This window comes from Neophocaena asiaeorientalis, unplaced genomic scaffold (assembly GCF_003031525.2).
Source record: "Neophocaena asiaeorientalis asiaeorientalis breed wild unplaced genomic scaffold, Neophocaena_asiaeorientalis_V1.1 scaffold192, whole genome shotgun sequence".
In the NCBI taxonomy this organism is placed as follows: Eukaryota; Metazoa; Chordata; class Mammalia; order Artiodactyla; family Phocoenidae; genus Neophocaena; species Neophocaena asiaeorientalis.
In genome coordinates this window covers 4,335,804-4,350,467 of record NW_020185326.1, presented here as the reverse complement: position 1 = coordinate 4,350,467, position 14,664 = coordinate 4,335,804, and the positions used below count along the sequence as shown (strand labels likewise).

General features: G+C 48.1%; 1 protein-coding gene across 1 annotated transcript in view; it reads right to left on the bottom strand.

The window, feature by feature from the left end:
- Positions 1-14,664, bottom strand: part of GABBR2 (gamma-aminobutyric acid type B receptor subunit 2) — a 354,769-nt gene that overhangs the window by 84,437 nt on the left and 255,668 nt on the right. The window contains exons 8-9 of the mRNA XM_024734390.1: positions 14,510-14,570; positions 1,966-2,046 (exon numbers count right to left, since the gene is read on the bottom strand). Of these exons, the coding sequence (XP_024590158.1) occupies positions 1,966-2,046; positions 14,510-14,570 (142 nt within the window). The remainder of the gene's footprint in view (positions 1-1,965; positions 2,047-14,509; positions 14,571-14,664) is intronic.

Sequence of the window (14,664 nt, the reverse complement as noted above, 5' to 3'; positions counted from 1 at the left end):
CTACAGAATGGAGATGATGTGGGAGCTGAGTCTTGACAGGAAGATAAGTAGTTAGCTGTTTACTAGGAAGACATGGAAGAATGGGCATTCTGGGCGGATGGCCCAGCACAGGCGAAGGCATGGTGAAGTCTCGGCACATTTGCAGAAATGTCAGCAGTTTGGCTGGGGAGACCTGAAAGAGCAGGCAGAGAAGTGGGGCGGGGTCCCCTCCTGGAGGTCTTAGAACCACCCCAGGGAGAGGCCCCTCGCTGTGAGCAATGGGGACTGTGTGGGCCTCTTCAGTGTGACATGACAACTGAGGGCAGAATGGACTTGAGGGGGTTAGACTGGTGATAGGTGGGTAAAACCCACGGGGGGCTGGTGCAGGGGTCTGAGTGAGAGTTGAACCCAGGCAGGGTGTGGACAGGAAAGCTGGGTTCTGCCCAGGTGTCCTGGCTCGGCTCTGGGTTCAGAGACTGGTTATCCGCCCTCCGGGCGGTGCAGGGAAGCTCTGAGAGCAGGAGGCAAGCCTGTAACAGCTGCTGCCTCAGTGTTATCCTAGCCTCGCGCTTCCTAACTGTAACTAGCTATTTTCCTGGCTGGGTTTTTTTTTGTTTTTATGTTTTTCCTCTCAGTTCTGTTTTGTGTCTCTTATTTATTTTGTTTGAATTTTTCTTTCAATTTGTAAACCCAGAATTCTTATTCAGCAAACCCAGATCTCCTGCGTCCAGGAGCAAATAGCCCTATCTTGGGGATCAGACTCCCATGGTTAGAATTGGCTTTGCCTCTCACAGGCTGTGTGAATTTGGAGTTTTCTGATCCCTTTTCTCATCTGTACAACAGGGATGACAGGACTTATCCACCCATTTCCAGAATTTTTCTGTGGCTCCATGAGGTAATAATTGACTACGGGCTTGGTGACAGCTCCCTCAGGTGGGACTGTGAAGACCACACCTCCTCTTTGAGGCCACCTGGAGCTTACTGGAATCCCACAGATCCAAAATCTAACCAAATGGTTCATGGGAGAGCCTTCTTTGGTGGCCTTGGATTTAAGAAGGAACTCCAGGTGCAGAAAGCCAGCTGTCTGTTCTTTGCATTCCCAGTGGAATCAAAGTAACAGCATCTGGATGCTATGGGTATGGCAGCTTCCTCCACAGCCACCCCGTGATGAGGCTGTCCGTCTATCCATCCATCCACCCACCCACCCATCCACACATGCATCCATCCATCCACCCAGTTCCTCACTGACTCATATGCTCACCCTTTCATTCATTTATTCACCCACCCACTCATTCATTTACTTGATCAATCATGTATTATTTTTTCATCACATATTACTGAGCCCCCAACATGTGCCAGACCCTGGCTGGTGCCAGGAATTTAAACTCAAATAGGATCCAGTCAGGGAGCTCATGGTCCAATAACCTACTAATTTCAATGCAAAGTGACAGAGGCCATAAGAAAAGCAGAGACAAAAGACTGTGGAAGCAAAGAGAAGAGAGCTGTTAACTCAGTTGGGGGGCATCAGGGAAGGCTGAACAGAGCAGGTGTCATTTGATCTGGGTCTCGATGTTGAGGAGAAGTTCTCCAGCAGAAGACAGGGAATGGTTTTCCAGGAAGAGCAGCAAGTGGAGAGGCCTTATTACCAGCCCATCCATGTCTTTTCTGAGGAGGTGACACAGCAAAATTTAGTTGGGCCACACATAAAAAGAATTACTTCTGGCCATTCAACAGTTTAAACACAGATGCTTTGGTGAGAGCCAGCACTCCATGCAAATTCCAGTGCCCCATCCCAGGGGCTGGAACCCAGCTCCCATGTGGTGATGGTATCCTGTCCTCAGTGAGCGAGTGCATGGATTGAGAGGAGAGGATGTTCCCTCTTCCCCACAGAGCCAAGGACTCTGAGCTTATCCACAACCCTCAACAATATGCAGGACTGGGAGCACCTGAGCAGGCCCCCTCCTCTGAGAAGTCCACCTGCCTTACCTTGGAACTTAATGGTGTCGTTGATGATCTCCAGTGTGTCAGCCACAGCATTGTATTCTCCCACCTTCACCTCCCTGCTGTCTGTGGGGAGCAAGAGACAGTGGCGGGTTAGATCCAAGTCCTGTGTTTGTCTGGGCGCTCCTGTCCCAGCTCTTGCTCCCCCACAGGCTCTGGCTATATTCTTGCAGGCTTTTCCTTTCCCCAGTGCCTGTTCCAGGTAGAATCACAAAATCTCCACCTTGATCTGGGCTGGAACAAATACCCTCTCACGTCGTCTCATCAACTGGTCACCCATCCTTTGCTGTACATGTATAGATGGGGAGCCTACTCCCCCCCATAACTGGACTCTCTGCCTGTGACCAAGTCTTTCCGGGGTCATTAGCTGAATGGCCTCTCTGTAACTTTCCTCTGCCATCTGGTCTGCCCTCTAGGAGTGCATGGACCACTCTGCTCCCCCTGCCCCAGGAGAGCCCGAGAGCCTTAAAGACAAAAACACATCATCCCTCTGGCAGTAAGCCTCCCCCCTTACTGAACATCATTTCTATTTCTCACCCCATCCAGGCCCTGGGGGTGCGCAGAGCAAAGATGCTACAAGAGACTGGGAAAGATGGGCCAGGACGCCAGGACAGAGTGGGCATCCTGGAAGCCAAGGAAAGGGACAATTTCACAAGGGAGCTGGCCAGCAATGCCACATGCCACCAAGACAGGGACAAGAAGCCCTTTGAACAGAGGATCCATTCAAGGCTTGTGAGGGAATACTGATGACAGATGAAGCTGAATCAGGGAAAGGTGGGGTCAGAGGCAAAGAGCCAAAGGCAAGGAGTAGAGAGTGGGGCTCCCAGGGTAGCGCAGTCTTGGACAAGGTGGCGACTGGGCAGGGAGGGGCCGAGGGGATTCACCTTTAGATGTCTTTTCTTGTTTAGTTCTCACAGTTGTGTGCAGTTAAGTGGTTTCAGTCCCACTTTACAGATGAAGAAACCAAGGCTCAGGCAGGTTGTGGCTTTGCCCAAAGCCCCACTGATACTAAGAGCAGAGTCCAGGTTCAAACCCAGGACTGTTCCCACAGCCGTGCTCTTCCCTGACATGCGGCTGCCTTAATGGGATCCCTGAGAGGTGACAGTCCTGGGCTGAGTTCCACAGGCCACCGGTGCCTCCTGAGTGTAATAATACAGAGAGGAGTGCCCACCTGCCCGCCGGCGGGGCAGGCAGGTACCCAGAGCTGCAGACCCCGGTTCTCAAAATGCCCAGGGGTTATACAGCGACACAGCAGCAGGAATTCCAAGCACGTGGCCAGAGGAGCTGCCTGCTGGGCCTCTGGCTCTAAGTGAATGTCTCTGCAGAGACGCAGGTGCGCTGCTGGTTCCTTATAAGGATTCAGGAAACGGAACAGGGAATCCTACAGGCCACACTTCTGCCTGCGTTCCTTTAACTGTGGGGTGGAAAACAGGGCTGTAAAAGTCACTTCCTTCTCCCTGCAAAGGTCTCCCTGCCATTTGGGAGGCCTCATGCTGTGTAGGCGTCTGTCACTTGCAGGGGTCACCCAGCTCCTAAATGTCACATCAGCAGACTCTGCTGGGAGCTCCCGCATCCCTGCTCTGGCCTTTTGAAGTCTCCGCCATAATCAGCTCCTGCTGCTCAGCGGAGGAGGCCCTGATTTATTTATTTGGTGTGGGGAGGCAGCACATGAAATATGCAGGCTGCCTGGAATAAATCATCAGGAGCCAGGCGGTGGTGCGGCTGGCAACTCACCACGCCCCCAGCCGCGCAGCCTGACCCTCTGACTCATACACCTGCTGTACCATCCATCCCATGGCACCGCCTCCTGCAATGACCATAACTGCCGTAATCTCTCCCCGGGGGCAGTGCTTGGAGGCTGGGTGGGGTGGGGGGCTTCACACATTCCTGCATTCAGGGTTCCATAGCAAACCTTGAATCAGGCATAATTCACCCCAGTTTACAGGTGAGGGAGGAACTTCATGTCAGCTAAGTGAACGCTCAGAGCCAAGTGCTGGGCAGCGACCAAGCGGGTGCCTGAACGTGACTCCCCTAGTTCTAAATTCAGAGCATTTTCCCCACCCATACTGAGCAGGGCTGCTGGTCATTCAGCCCATACTTACTGAGAGCCTACTGCATGCCAGGCCCAGGTATTTCATAATAAAGAATCCTCAAAAGCAGCAGCGTAGGTGGAGGAAGCTTAGCTTATGTCCTCATCCTTGACCAAGCTGACCTTGGACATCTGGGCGATGAAGGATGTTTATACTAAATCCCTTAGTTTAATCACTTCATTCATTCATTCAATAAACACTGGGTGCCTGTTATGTTCTAGGCTCTGTGCTGAAGGCTGGAGTTACAAAGATTAAAAAATAATTCATAATCTCTGACCTTGTAGTTTAGTGACTGCAGCATCACCCAGCCCTACCGGGTGGGTAAAATTATTCCCATATGCCAGTAATATCTCCCTTCTAGCCTGTGACCTGTGAGTGGATGGCTGTAACGGTAAAATTTCAACTTTCAGAGTGCCTATGAGGACTAAAGAGGAGACTATAGGCAGTTTCTGGCTTGGGGCCTCACAGAAGTGTTCAATAAATTGTAGTGATTTGAGTCACGACAAAAGTAACTGTGAGCTATTTGTGAGGTCCCCAAACACTCCCTGTGTTTTCTTACTACCACTGTTCCCCACAATGGTCCCTCTGCTTGGAAGGTAGCTTTCCCCTTCCTCTACCAAACCAACATGTCCAAACTCTATCCACCTCTTCCAGGAAGGCGTCCCTGAGTATGTTCCTCCCCAGTTGCTGTGGGCTCAAGGCATGGGTGATGTGTGAGAAGCTGTGTTGCAGCCATGCCCTAGGTGTGCCCAAGCCGTATGATTCCTGCCAGCCAGTCAGTTCTTGAGTGGAACCTGAAGTCTCGTTTCTGAGGTCCCAGGCAGCATAGGGTCACATCCCCTGCACTTTGCCCAGGGCCCTCCCTGGCTCTGCAGGGGAAGGATGGTGTCCCCTGTGTTCTTTCTTTCACCCACGGCCCAGCCAGCTGGTGACCATGATAGGTGGGCACTTCCAACTTTTAACTCTTGGGTTCCTTGGTAACTCTGTTGTGCAAAGAACATCGACCACTTATTTGGATACAGACGTGAAGACTGCGGAACAGGGGATTTGCGGACAGACTAGAAAGAGGACTCATGGGGGCAGCAGAGAATAGAGCAGAGGGAGAGGGGCTGTGGCGTTGAGTCTGTCACTGGCCACCCTCCCTGCCCTGCTAGTCCTGCTGTAGGTTGCCACTGACTTATCGTGTGACCCTGGACAGATGATTCCCTTTCTCTGGACCTCAGTTTCTCCATCTACAAAGTGCACCGCAGGGGTTCGAATAGTTCTCAGTCCTGGCCAGGCACTAGAGTCACCTAGGGAATTTCTAGAAAATTCAGATGCCTGGGTCCCAACATGGATCCATTATATTAAAACCTCTGGGGGGTTGAGGAGTGAACCCTGGGTGGCCATATTTTTAAAAGTTCCCTAAGTTGACTAACGCATAACTAGAGTTGAAAACCACTGGATTAGACCAAGGACCCTGCAACGCTGACACTTTCTGTTCTCAGAGGCTGAAAATACTATAAAACAAAGAGCCCCTTTTCCTGCAGAATAATACTGGTTCTTTGCTGTGGTGCAAAAAAAAGGATTCTCTTAAAAAAGTGCATTCTTTCTTTTTCTTTATTTCCAACTTTGGATTTGGATGATACATAAAGAAAATAAGTCCTATTGGTGAAAATTAGGCTGCCAAAAAAGTCCAGTCTGAAAATACTCCCTGGCTGTGGGCCTGAGAGCATCCTTGAGACGGGGCTGGGGAACTGCTTCAATCACAGAGCGGTCCTGCCTCTCTCCCGTATCACAACCCCTGGGTGGGAGAGCTGGGTGTAGGGTCACCAACCTCCTGCTGCAGCTGGTCCCCACATCCTGCTTCCTGGGCTCTACTCCCCTCACCCCCAAATGCTCATTCTTCCTCAACTGACTCTAGGTCTGCATTGAGGGAAGTATGCGTGTCTTTTACAGTTTAATTGTTGTTGCAAACATAAAGAAATGTAAAACTCTGAGGTGTAAAACAAAAGACAACCTTGGCTCAATGAACATCGAAGATTCTATAAAATTACTCCATTCTAGGACTCCCTAACAAAATCCCAGACTCAGGGAAAGGAAAGAGCTCTGGCTGGAGGACTGGGCCCCTGGAACGGGTCTTGGTTTTGCCATCTCCTCAATAAGGAGCCCCAGGGAAGTGCCATCCTCTGCCTGGGTCTTGATAAAACAAGTGGGCTAGACAGGGAAATCTCTGTGCCCTCCAGCTCTCGTTCCATGATTCTGCAACTGCTTTAAAGGGTCTTCCTCACTCCAAGCTAAAGTCTGCTCTCCGAGACTTGCCCTCACAGTCCTAGCTCTGCCTGGGGGCCACACATCACAGCAACTCCTGATCCTGGCCGTGCTTCAGAGATGGCAACACTGTGATTTTGATTTCGGGCCTTGATTCTGCTTTTCTCCAGGCTGGCCAGCCATTCCCCAGGAAGTGATTTTTCACTCCCCTCACCCACCCTGCCCCTGTGGACAGGCCCTAGATGGTCACTCTCCTCCCACTGGGTGGAAACAGGTCTGAGCAGCACCTCTCAGCATCACCAAGCAGAGAGTGACTGTGCTCCCTTGGCCTGGATTCTCCCTCACACTCGTCTCTATCCACAAACAGTACGCCACTGTCGCATTTTCAGTAAGTTAACTTCACTGACCTTTGTTTTGAGATTTTTAACAGACTAGGTGGACACTGGCCAAATGCCCCAGGAGTATAATAATCCTGCCAAGGGCGGATCTGTCCAGTGACTTATAGGCAAACTGGCTCAGGGCAAAAGCTGAATACCCAAGGGGACACAGAACACATACAGATACAATAGGCTATTTGCACCTAGAACACCTTTTCTCTCTTCCTCTTGGGTAACTCTCATTGGTTCTTTAGAATTCATCTTGGATGCCACCTCTCCCAGGTAGCCTTCCTAGAATCTGCCAGGTGGAGCCGAGCACCTCTCCTCTGAATGACGTTTCACACTAAGTTGGGGTCCTGTGTCTGCTCCCCACTGAACCAGGAGGTTCCCTGAGGGAAGGGGCTGTGTCTTACCCATCTCAGTACCCCCTGTGCCCAGCTAGGACCTGGTGGGCAGGTGCCAGGAAATGACCATTGTGAAACTTCAAAAGCCCAAACGATAGGATCAAAAAAAAATAAAGAAAGAAAAAATAGCACATCAAAATTAAGAACTTCCGTTCACCAGGGACTTTAAGTTTAGAGACAAGTAACCAAATGGGAGAAGATGTTTGCAAAGCCTAAAGCCAAAAAGGGACTGAAACCTAGATTACGTAAGGAACTCTTACAAATCACCAAGAAAAAGACAATACACTCAAAATTAAAGTGGTCAAAGGATCAGAACTGACAATTAACAAATGGCGGACAAGCACAGGAAGAAATGTCCAAACTCATCAGTAACCAGAGAAATGACATTCAAAACCACAGTATAATATTAATTTGTATCTTTAGATTGGCAAAAAATGAGAGAGCTGGCAAACACCAACTGTGGGTGAGAGGTAGGGACACAGGACTCCTCATGCTGGTGGGAGTGGAGATGGGTACGGCCATTCCCAAGAGCCATCTGGCAAATTTTAGGCATGTTGGGTGTTGACACACCTTCCGACCCAACAATTCAGCTCATGGGGATTTGTCCTAAAAATACCCAGCTGGGTTCATAAGGGGACATGTACAAGGACACTTATTATGTTTGGAGACAGGGAGTTGAAGGTGACCTGAGTGGCTGTCACTGGGAGAATGGAGGCGTACATCCCCTGGAATGAGCAGGGAGAGCCACAGCCTAGATGCAGACACAGCAACATGGAGGTATCTTAAAAACAAAGTGCTGGCGTGCAGGAGCCAGGAAATGACCATTGTGAAACTTCAAAAGCCCAAACTTTTGCTTGGAAAAAAAAGCAGAAAATGTATGTAACCCAGTTATGTCGATGCAAATTCAAAATATGCACACAAAACAGCAATACACATTTTGCAAGGACACATACAAACACAATATCTGCATTAAACACTTAGAATGTTTGCCTTTCTTGGGGAGAGGCAGGAGTGGCATATGAGAATATGAGGGAAATAAAGGTACAAACAAACAAGAGGGGCTTTCATGGACCAGTGATAACAACGTTCCATGAAATGAGGAGTGTGAAGTGTGTCCTGAGGAAGTAAGATTGCACTTTGCTCAAGAAATTCTAGAGGGGGTAAATCTGGTATCATTGTGAAGAGTGCCCAGGAGAGGAGCAGGAAGCCAACAGCTGTCACAGCTCTTCTCTGTGCTAGTCACTGAGCTAGGCTCATTCATAGCCTCAGGTCACTGGAGTCTCACCATCGCTCTCAAGCAAGGAAAACAATCACCTTTTATTTCACTATTTATTTTATTTTTAATTTTTTGGCCACACTGCGCAGCATGTGGGATCTTAGTACCCCGACCAGGGATCGAACCCGTGTCCCCTGCATTGGAAGTGCAGAGTCTTAACCACTGGACCGCCAGGGAAGTCCCATTTCACTATTTTAAAATAAGTGCTGAGGGACTTCCCTGGCAGTCCAGTGGTTAGGACTCCGCACTTCCAATGCAGGGGGTAGGAGTTCCATCCCTGGTTGGGGAACTAAGATCCCACATGCTGCGTGGCATGGCCAAAATAAATAAATAAAATAAGCTAATGTAAAGTGTCTTTAAACTTACTTTCAAAAAAATAAAAATAAAATTAAAAAGTGCTGAAATGATGTCTCAGAGAGATTAAGCCACAGTGCCAGGCTAGCAATGATTAGGCATGGCTGCTCTGAAGCTCACATACTTTCCACATGAGAGGAGGTGAGTTCCCATCACTGGAGGCATTCAAGTAAAGGCAATGCTGTAAAGGAAAGTCAGGGTTGCCTTCAACATGGAGAATCTATGGCTCAATGAAAGACAAGGTCTGCTAAGTAATTCTGTCTTCCAAGCCATCTTCCTTGAGCTCCGTGAAAGGTAAGCCCTGGATCATGGGGGCTGGGAGGTATCAAGGTCAGGGTCAGACTTCCAGCCTGAAAGAGCCCATATTCACGTGTGCCCTTCCATTCCTGCTGACCCACAACACTTCTGGTGTAACTTGCAGTTTAGTGGACTATGTCTCTACTCTTAACATCAAGTCGAGGGGCAGTCCAAAAAACTGGCCTTTCCAGACCCATGGCTTAGCGAAGAGAGCTATAATATACGCCTTAACAGAAGGAAAAGGATATTAAAAATCAGCCTTAAGAGTCTCAAACTAGAGTCAAACTAGCTCCAAAAATTTTCTAGTAGGTTCTGGGAAATTATCTTCCTGCTTTTATAGGCACTGGCACTTGGCCAGAGAGATTATGAAGCCCCTACAGGGAGTGGCCGTGGCAGAGGCTTATTCAACTTGGCTTCCCCAGAGGACTTGGTAAGGCGCCTGGCAGATGCTCAGGAAATGCGCACTGCATAGAACCGTATCTGTTACCCCGAAGACCAAACGGTAATTAATGTGTGCAAATGGGGAGGACAAACCTACACTTCACTAGGTACCTTCTGAATGACAATTACGTTGTTAGGGCGGTGGAAGACCCCATCCCTTCAAATCAGGTGGCGAAGTATAAAATTCCAAAGTCTGAGTCCTTTATGCTGCACAGAAGCAGTCCAAATTCAAGCAGATTATCATTCACCGCGATTCTTACAAACAGGCCTAATGAAGGCAGCGACGGTGAGTTAGAGCGGCAGATGCTGAGATTTCACCAAGAACAGCATAAACAAGGCTCTAATCATGGCTTCACTCAACTTCCTTTCCTGCTGCAAATTCTGAGCCATGTTTAGACTTCGTTAGTAACATGGATTCTTTTTTCTCTCAAGGGGAAAAAAAAAAAAAGCCAATTCCCTAGTATTCATCCTCATCTACACGTGGTTTGATGCAAGTCAGTGATGGCATGGGGGAGGGGTGCTGAACTTGGAGTTGGAAGGCGGTTAGGTCCACTGCACCCAAGGTGTGTGCCCGAGGGGATGCTAATACCTACCTTACCTACTGCCACAGGTGGGTCCCTCAGAATGGTGCCTGAGCCAAGAGTAAGAATGCATGTAATTTATTTGGGAGGTGATCCTCGAACACACTGATAGGGGTGTGGGGAGGTGAGACAGAGAAGGCAAGGGAGCCAGGGCAAGGTGCATTAATGAGCAGGTTTCTGAGAGGCCAAGTGAGGCTCAATCTCATGGGGACCTCTGGAGACAGAGCAGAACATACCTTGGAGTTCTTGGGAGTTTCCACCCAAGTGGGAAGGACGCTGGGGGATTTATCCTCCACTTCTCATTCATCCCTGGCTCAGGGCTGCCCTGGAAGCATTAAGTCCCTGAATATCTGTCCTGTTCCTTGCACAGGGTGAGAGGTGTATGTGCTCTTAATCAGATGCTTGTTTGGAACCATGGATGCTCAGGGACTACAGGTGGGACGCTGATGGCATCTGCCACACCTACCCCCTAGGACTGGGGGCTCTGGGAAGCCTTGAAAACAGAGTAGATGGAGGGAAGCTGGGAGTGAGGAAGGTCATGTTTAGGGCTCTGAAACTCTCTCTGGATACAAAATGCCTCAGCCTCAAGAGGGACCATGGGGCTAGCCCTGACACATTATTTTAGAGTAGTTCTGTCTATCCAGCATTCCTAAGTTTGCAAAAAAGGTCATTTCTCCAGCCTGGAACAACAATGGCCACCATTGTGAAGTAGCTTCAGTTCACATTTCTGTTGTCAAGACTAACTGCTGTTTGTCAGACGTTCTGCCTTGACTCAAGCCACTGGAAACCAGGAGTAAATGAGCGTGCTCTCAAATTTCCACAAGCCGGATCACTCACCAATTCAGTAAACATTTACCAAGAGCCAGCCAGGAACCAGGTAGCATGCTAGTAATGTGACTAGCTTCCTAGCACCCAGAGTTTATAGAGCAAAATGTCATTTGGCCCAGCCCCAGGGGACAGCCAGGGTTGGCATTAGTGTCATCCCATTTTCCAGAGGAGGAAATTGAGGCTTAGGGAGATAAAGTGACTTGCCCAGGGTCACACTGCTGGTAAACTTCAGAGCAAGGGCTTGAATCCAGGTCTTTTGCCTCCAAATTAATTTAATAAACTTGTACCAGGGGTCTACTGAGTGCCAGGCTCTTGTGATACCAATCCTACAACTCTGGAATCAAAAAGTAGAATGCCCTGGTCCGGGAAGATCCCACATGCCGCGGAGCAACTAAACGCGCGCGCCACAACTACTGAGCCTACGCTCTAGAGCCCGTGAGCCACGACTACTGAGCCCACATGTCTAGAGTCTGTGCTCCGCAGCAAGAGAAGCCACAATAATGAGAAGCCCATGCACTGCAACGAAGAGTAGCCCCCGCTCGCCGCAACTAGAGAAAGCCCGTGCACAGCAATGAAGACCCAAAGCAGCCAAAAAAATAAAAAAGTAGAACAGGACCATGGATTCCTGGCTCCCCTTTTAGTCTTCTCCAAACGGCCTCCCATTTCCAACTAATTTGTGTTTTAGTTTTACAAAGAAGGTAACAGAGCCTCCTACAAAATGCTTCCTCTACTATAGATAAAAGGGTTTAGAAGGCACCAGGACCTTTACAAACAAGAAGCCAAAAAAGCATCTTTCGTGGTCTCCAGAGGGATGGTGGGATGGGCCAACTTCCAAGATGCTGCCAGCGAGCGCTGAGACAGCCTGGGTGTAAGTCCAGGAGAGACCCTGCAAAGGGAGCCCCACTGCTGGGGCTGGCTGTTTGTGAGTCAGCTCTGCTCTTCTACCGTCCCCTCTTAGAAGAGGGCAGAGGGTGAGGGGGAGAGAGAGGGCTTGAAGGGCACAGCAGAAAACAGCATGGTGACCCCATTTAGAAGCCTTTTTCGAAGTCAACGGCATGAGGCAATTTAGGCTCTAGTAACCCCAAGGTGGGGGGCAGGCCCATCCTCTGGGCAAATTCCGGGAAGGTTCCAGGAGACAGAAGACCAGCCTCTCTTGGAGGTGAACCATGAGCCCAGAGAAGGAAAGGAATGAACCTGCTGTCCCACAGCAAGTCCCTTTCCGTGTCTGAGCCTCAGTTTCCCCTCTGAAATAAGAGATGACAACCAGGAGCCCTTCCAGCCTGGACAGCCACTCAATAAAGCAATGCCCCTCCATCTTGGCAGCAAGGTACCTCTGAGACCCTCTAAATTTGGAAAACTAACTGTTGTGCTGATAAGAATATGCCCTCAGCACAGCATCCGTCTGCAAACAGGATCAATGTCTGTTTTAAAAACATGTAAACAGGAGTATCTGCAAGGCCCGGCTCTGACAGTCAATAAACGCTGGACACAGAAGTGGCAAAGGGAGGACACTCAGGCACAGGTGTACATGTGAACACGCAAAGGCTGGCACTTGGGGAAAGTCGAGGTCTAGTCACTTCTCTGCCTCCAGCCAGCTGGGTGTCCCTGGGAGGAACACCTCCCTTCCCTGGGCCTCAGTTTCTCCACTTATACCATGAAGCAGCGGGATGAGATCATCTCTAAGGCCCTGCCCCATGTGACACCCTACATGTCATTAAGTGTTGGGAGCAGCTATAAGAGTAGGCAGACAAAAAGGCACCCGGGGGTTTCAACACACCAAGAAAATGTGGATTTGCCCCAGAAAAGTATCATAATTTTTGACTAAATGCTAATCATAATTGCTATTACTTGCTGAGCAAGAAATATATGCACGTTTCTCTGTGCTATCTCATCTAGTTCTTCCCACATCCCGAGAAGGTAGGTAGGATCATATCCCTATTTTACAGATGAGGACATTGAGGCTCAGAGAGGTGAGTCACTTGCCTAATGTTCTACAGTGACTTGAGCTCAGGTGGTTTCAAACCCACCTCTGAACTACTGTTTGCTACACTGCTTTCCTTATAAATGCCTAAAACCAGTCACTGGAGTTGGTGTCTAACCCTAACATTCAGAAAAAAAAAAAAAGCAATAAAATTGGCATGCATTTGTAGCTGTGATTGGCCCATCAATAATTTACAAAATATTCTCCCAGAATGATATAATTTGAGAGCTGGAAATGTGACAAGAGAATTTAGTTGCAATCACTCAAAAAAAAGTATCTTTGCCAAGATGCTTACTTTGTTCAGCCAATGAAGAAGTAAGCTTTAACAAATGGGAAAATAATTACGTTTGCCTAAAATTACATCTTTTGTGCACACCAGAGAGCTGACATGCATTTCAATTACCTGCCACAGGAAGACAAATGGGTAAATCTACAAGACTGCATTATGGAGCCATAGTACCGCGCCTCTCCTGACTGATCTGCATCTGGTTGGGATTGTCTGAATGAATCCGAATAACTCGATTTCATTTCTTGCCTTCCCCTGGATGACTCTGGGATCTGCTCAAAGTGAGTGGACACAGAAGGCTCTGCTTTTGTTTCTGGATTTTCTAGAAACATCCAGATACTGAAAAACACTGCATTAATGAAAGGTCCGTCTCATGGTTCTGACTAACAACCCTGCCAATGACCATACCGGGCCGAACCGAAGTTCCTCCAGGCAGAACACCCAGCCCTGCCCCTCTCAGACGCCCTGTGGGCTCTGAGAAGCCACTGTCCCTCTCTGGGCCTCTGTTTCCTCCTCATCACATGAGGAATGTGGTCTGAATGGTTGCTGAGGTCCCTTCCAGATCTGACAGAAGAAAAGTCTGACAAATGATCTGGTTTCTTGAAAAACCAAATGGTCTGTAAATAGTGTGTGTGGGACAATTATAAATTAAAAGGGACTAAAGAGACACTTCAACCAGATGCAATGAGTGGACCCTGTGTGGGCTCCCCAACAAACCAACTATAGAGTCATTTTCGAGATAATTAGATGATCAACATAGACTCAGAATAAAGCATATTAAAACTTCTTAAATGTTTAAGGTGCAATAACAGTATTGCCGTTATGTTTTAAAAAAGTCCTTATCTAGTAGAAATGCATACTGCAGTATTTATAGATTGAAATGAGATAATGTCTGGGAGCTGCTTTAAAACATTACAGCAAAAAAAGGGGGTAGGGGATGGAGTGAGTCAAGATAAAGCAAGATTGGCAAAATGGTGAAAACAGCTGAAGCCGGGTAATGGGTACATGGGGTTCATTATGCAATTCTCTCGACTTTAGAGTCTATTTGAAAATTTCTATAATCAAAAACTAAAACAATGCAAGATTCCTCAGAATATTGGCATTGACTTAACTGCCACGCCCCATACTTTCAATAAGCCTGAGTCATGTGGAAAGACTGAACAGGCCTGAGAAATAATGCAGTTGAGAAAAAATATTCTAAATAAGTTGAAGCTAATGTTTGCATAGAGAAGTGTTTTCTATTGACTCTTTCTCTTATCTGGAACATCGTACTTTCATTTCTTTTGATGTATTTTATTGCATAAACAGAACATCCTTGAATACAGAATTCATCAATTAGAAAGAATAAGCATCAAAAAGCCTACCTTGAAATTGAGTAAATTTAATGGTCCCCATTCTCTCCCCGTTCCGGAACACAACTTGACCCTAAATAGAAAACAAAACAAAGAAGAACAAAGAAGAAATGCCATATTAGCCCAAACACTGCTGATCTCAACTGAAATTCATTAATTGTACAATG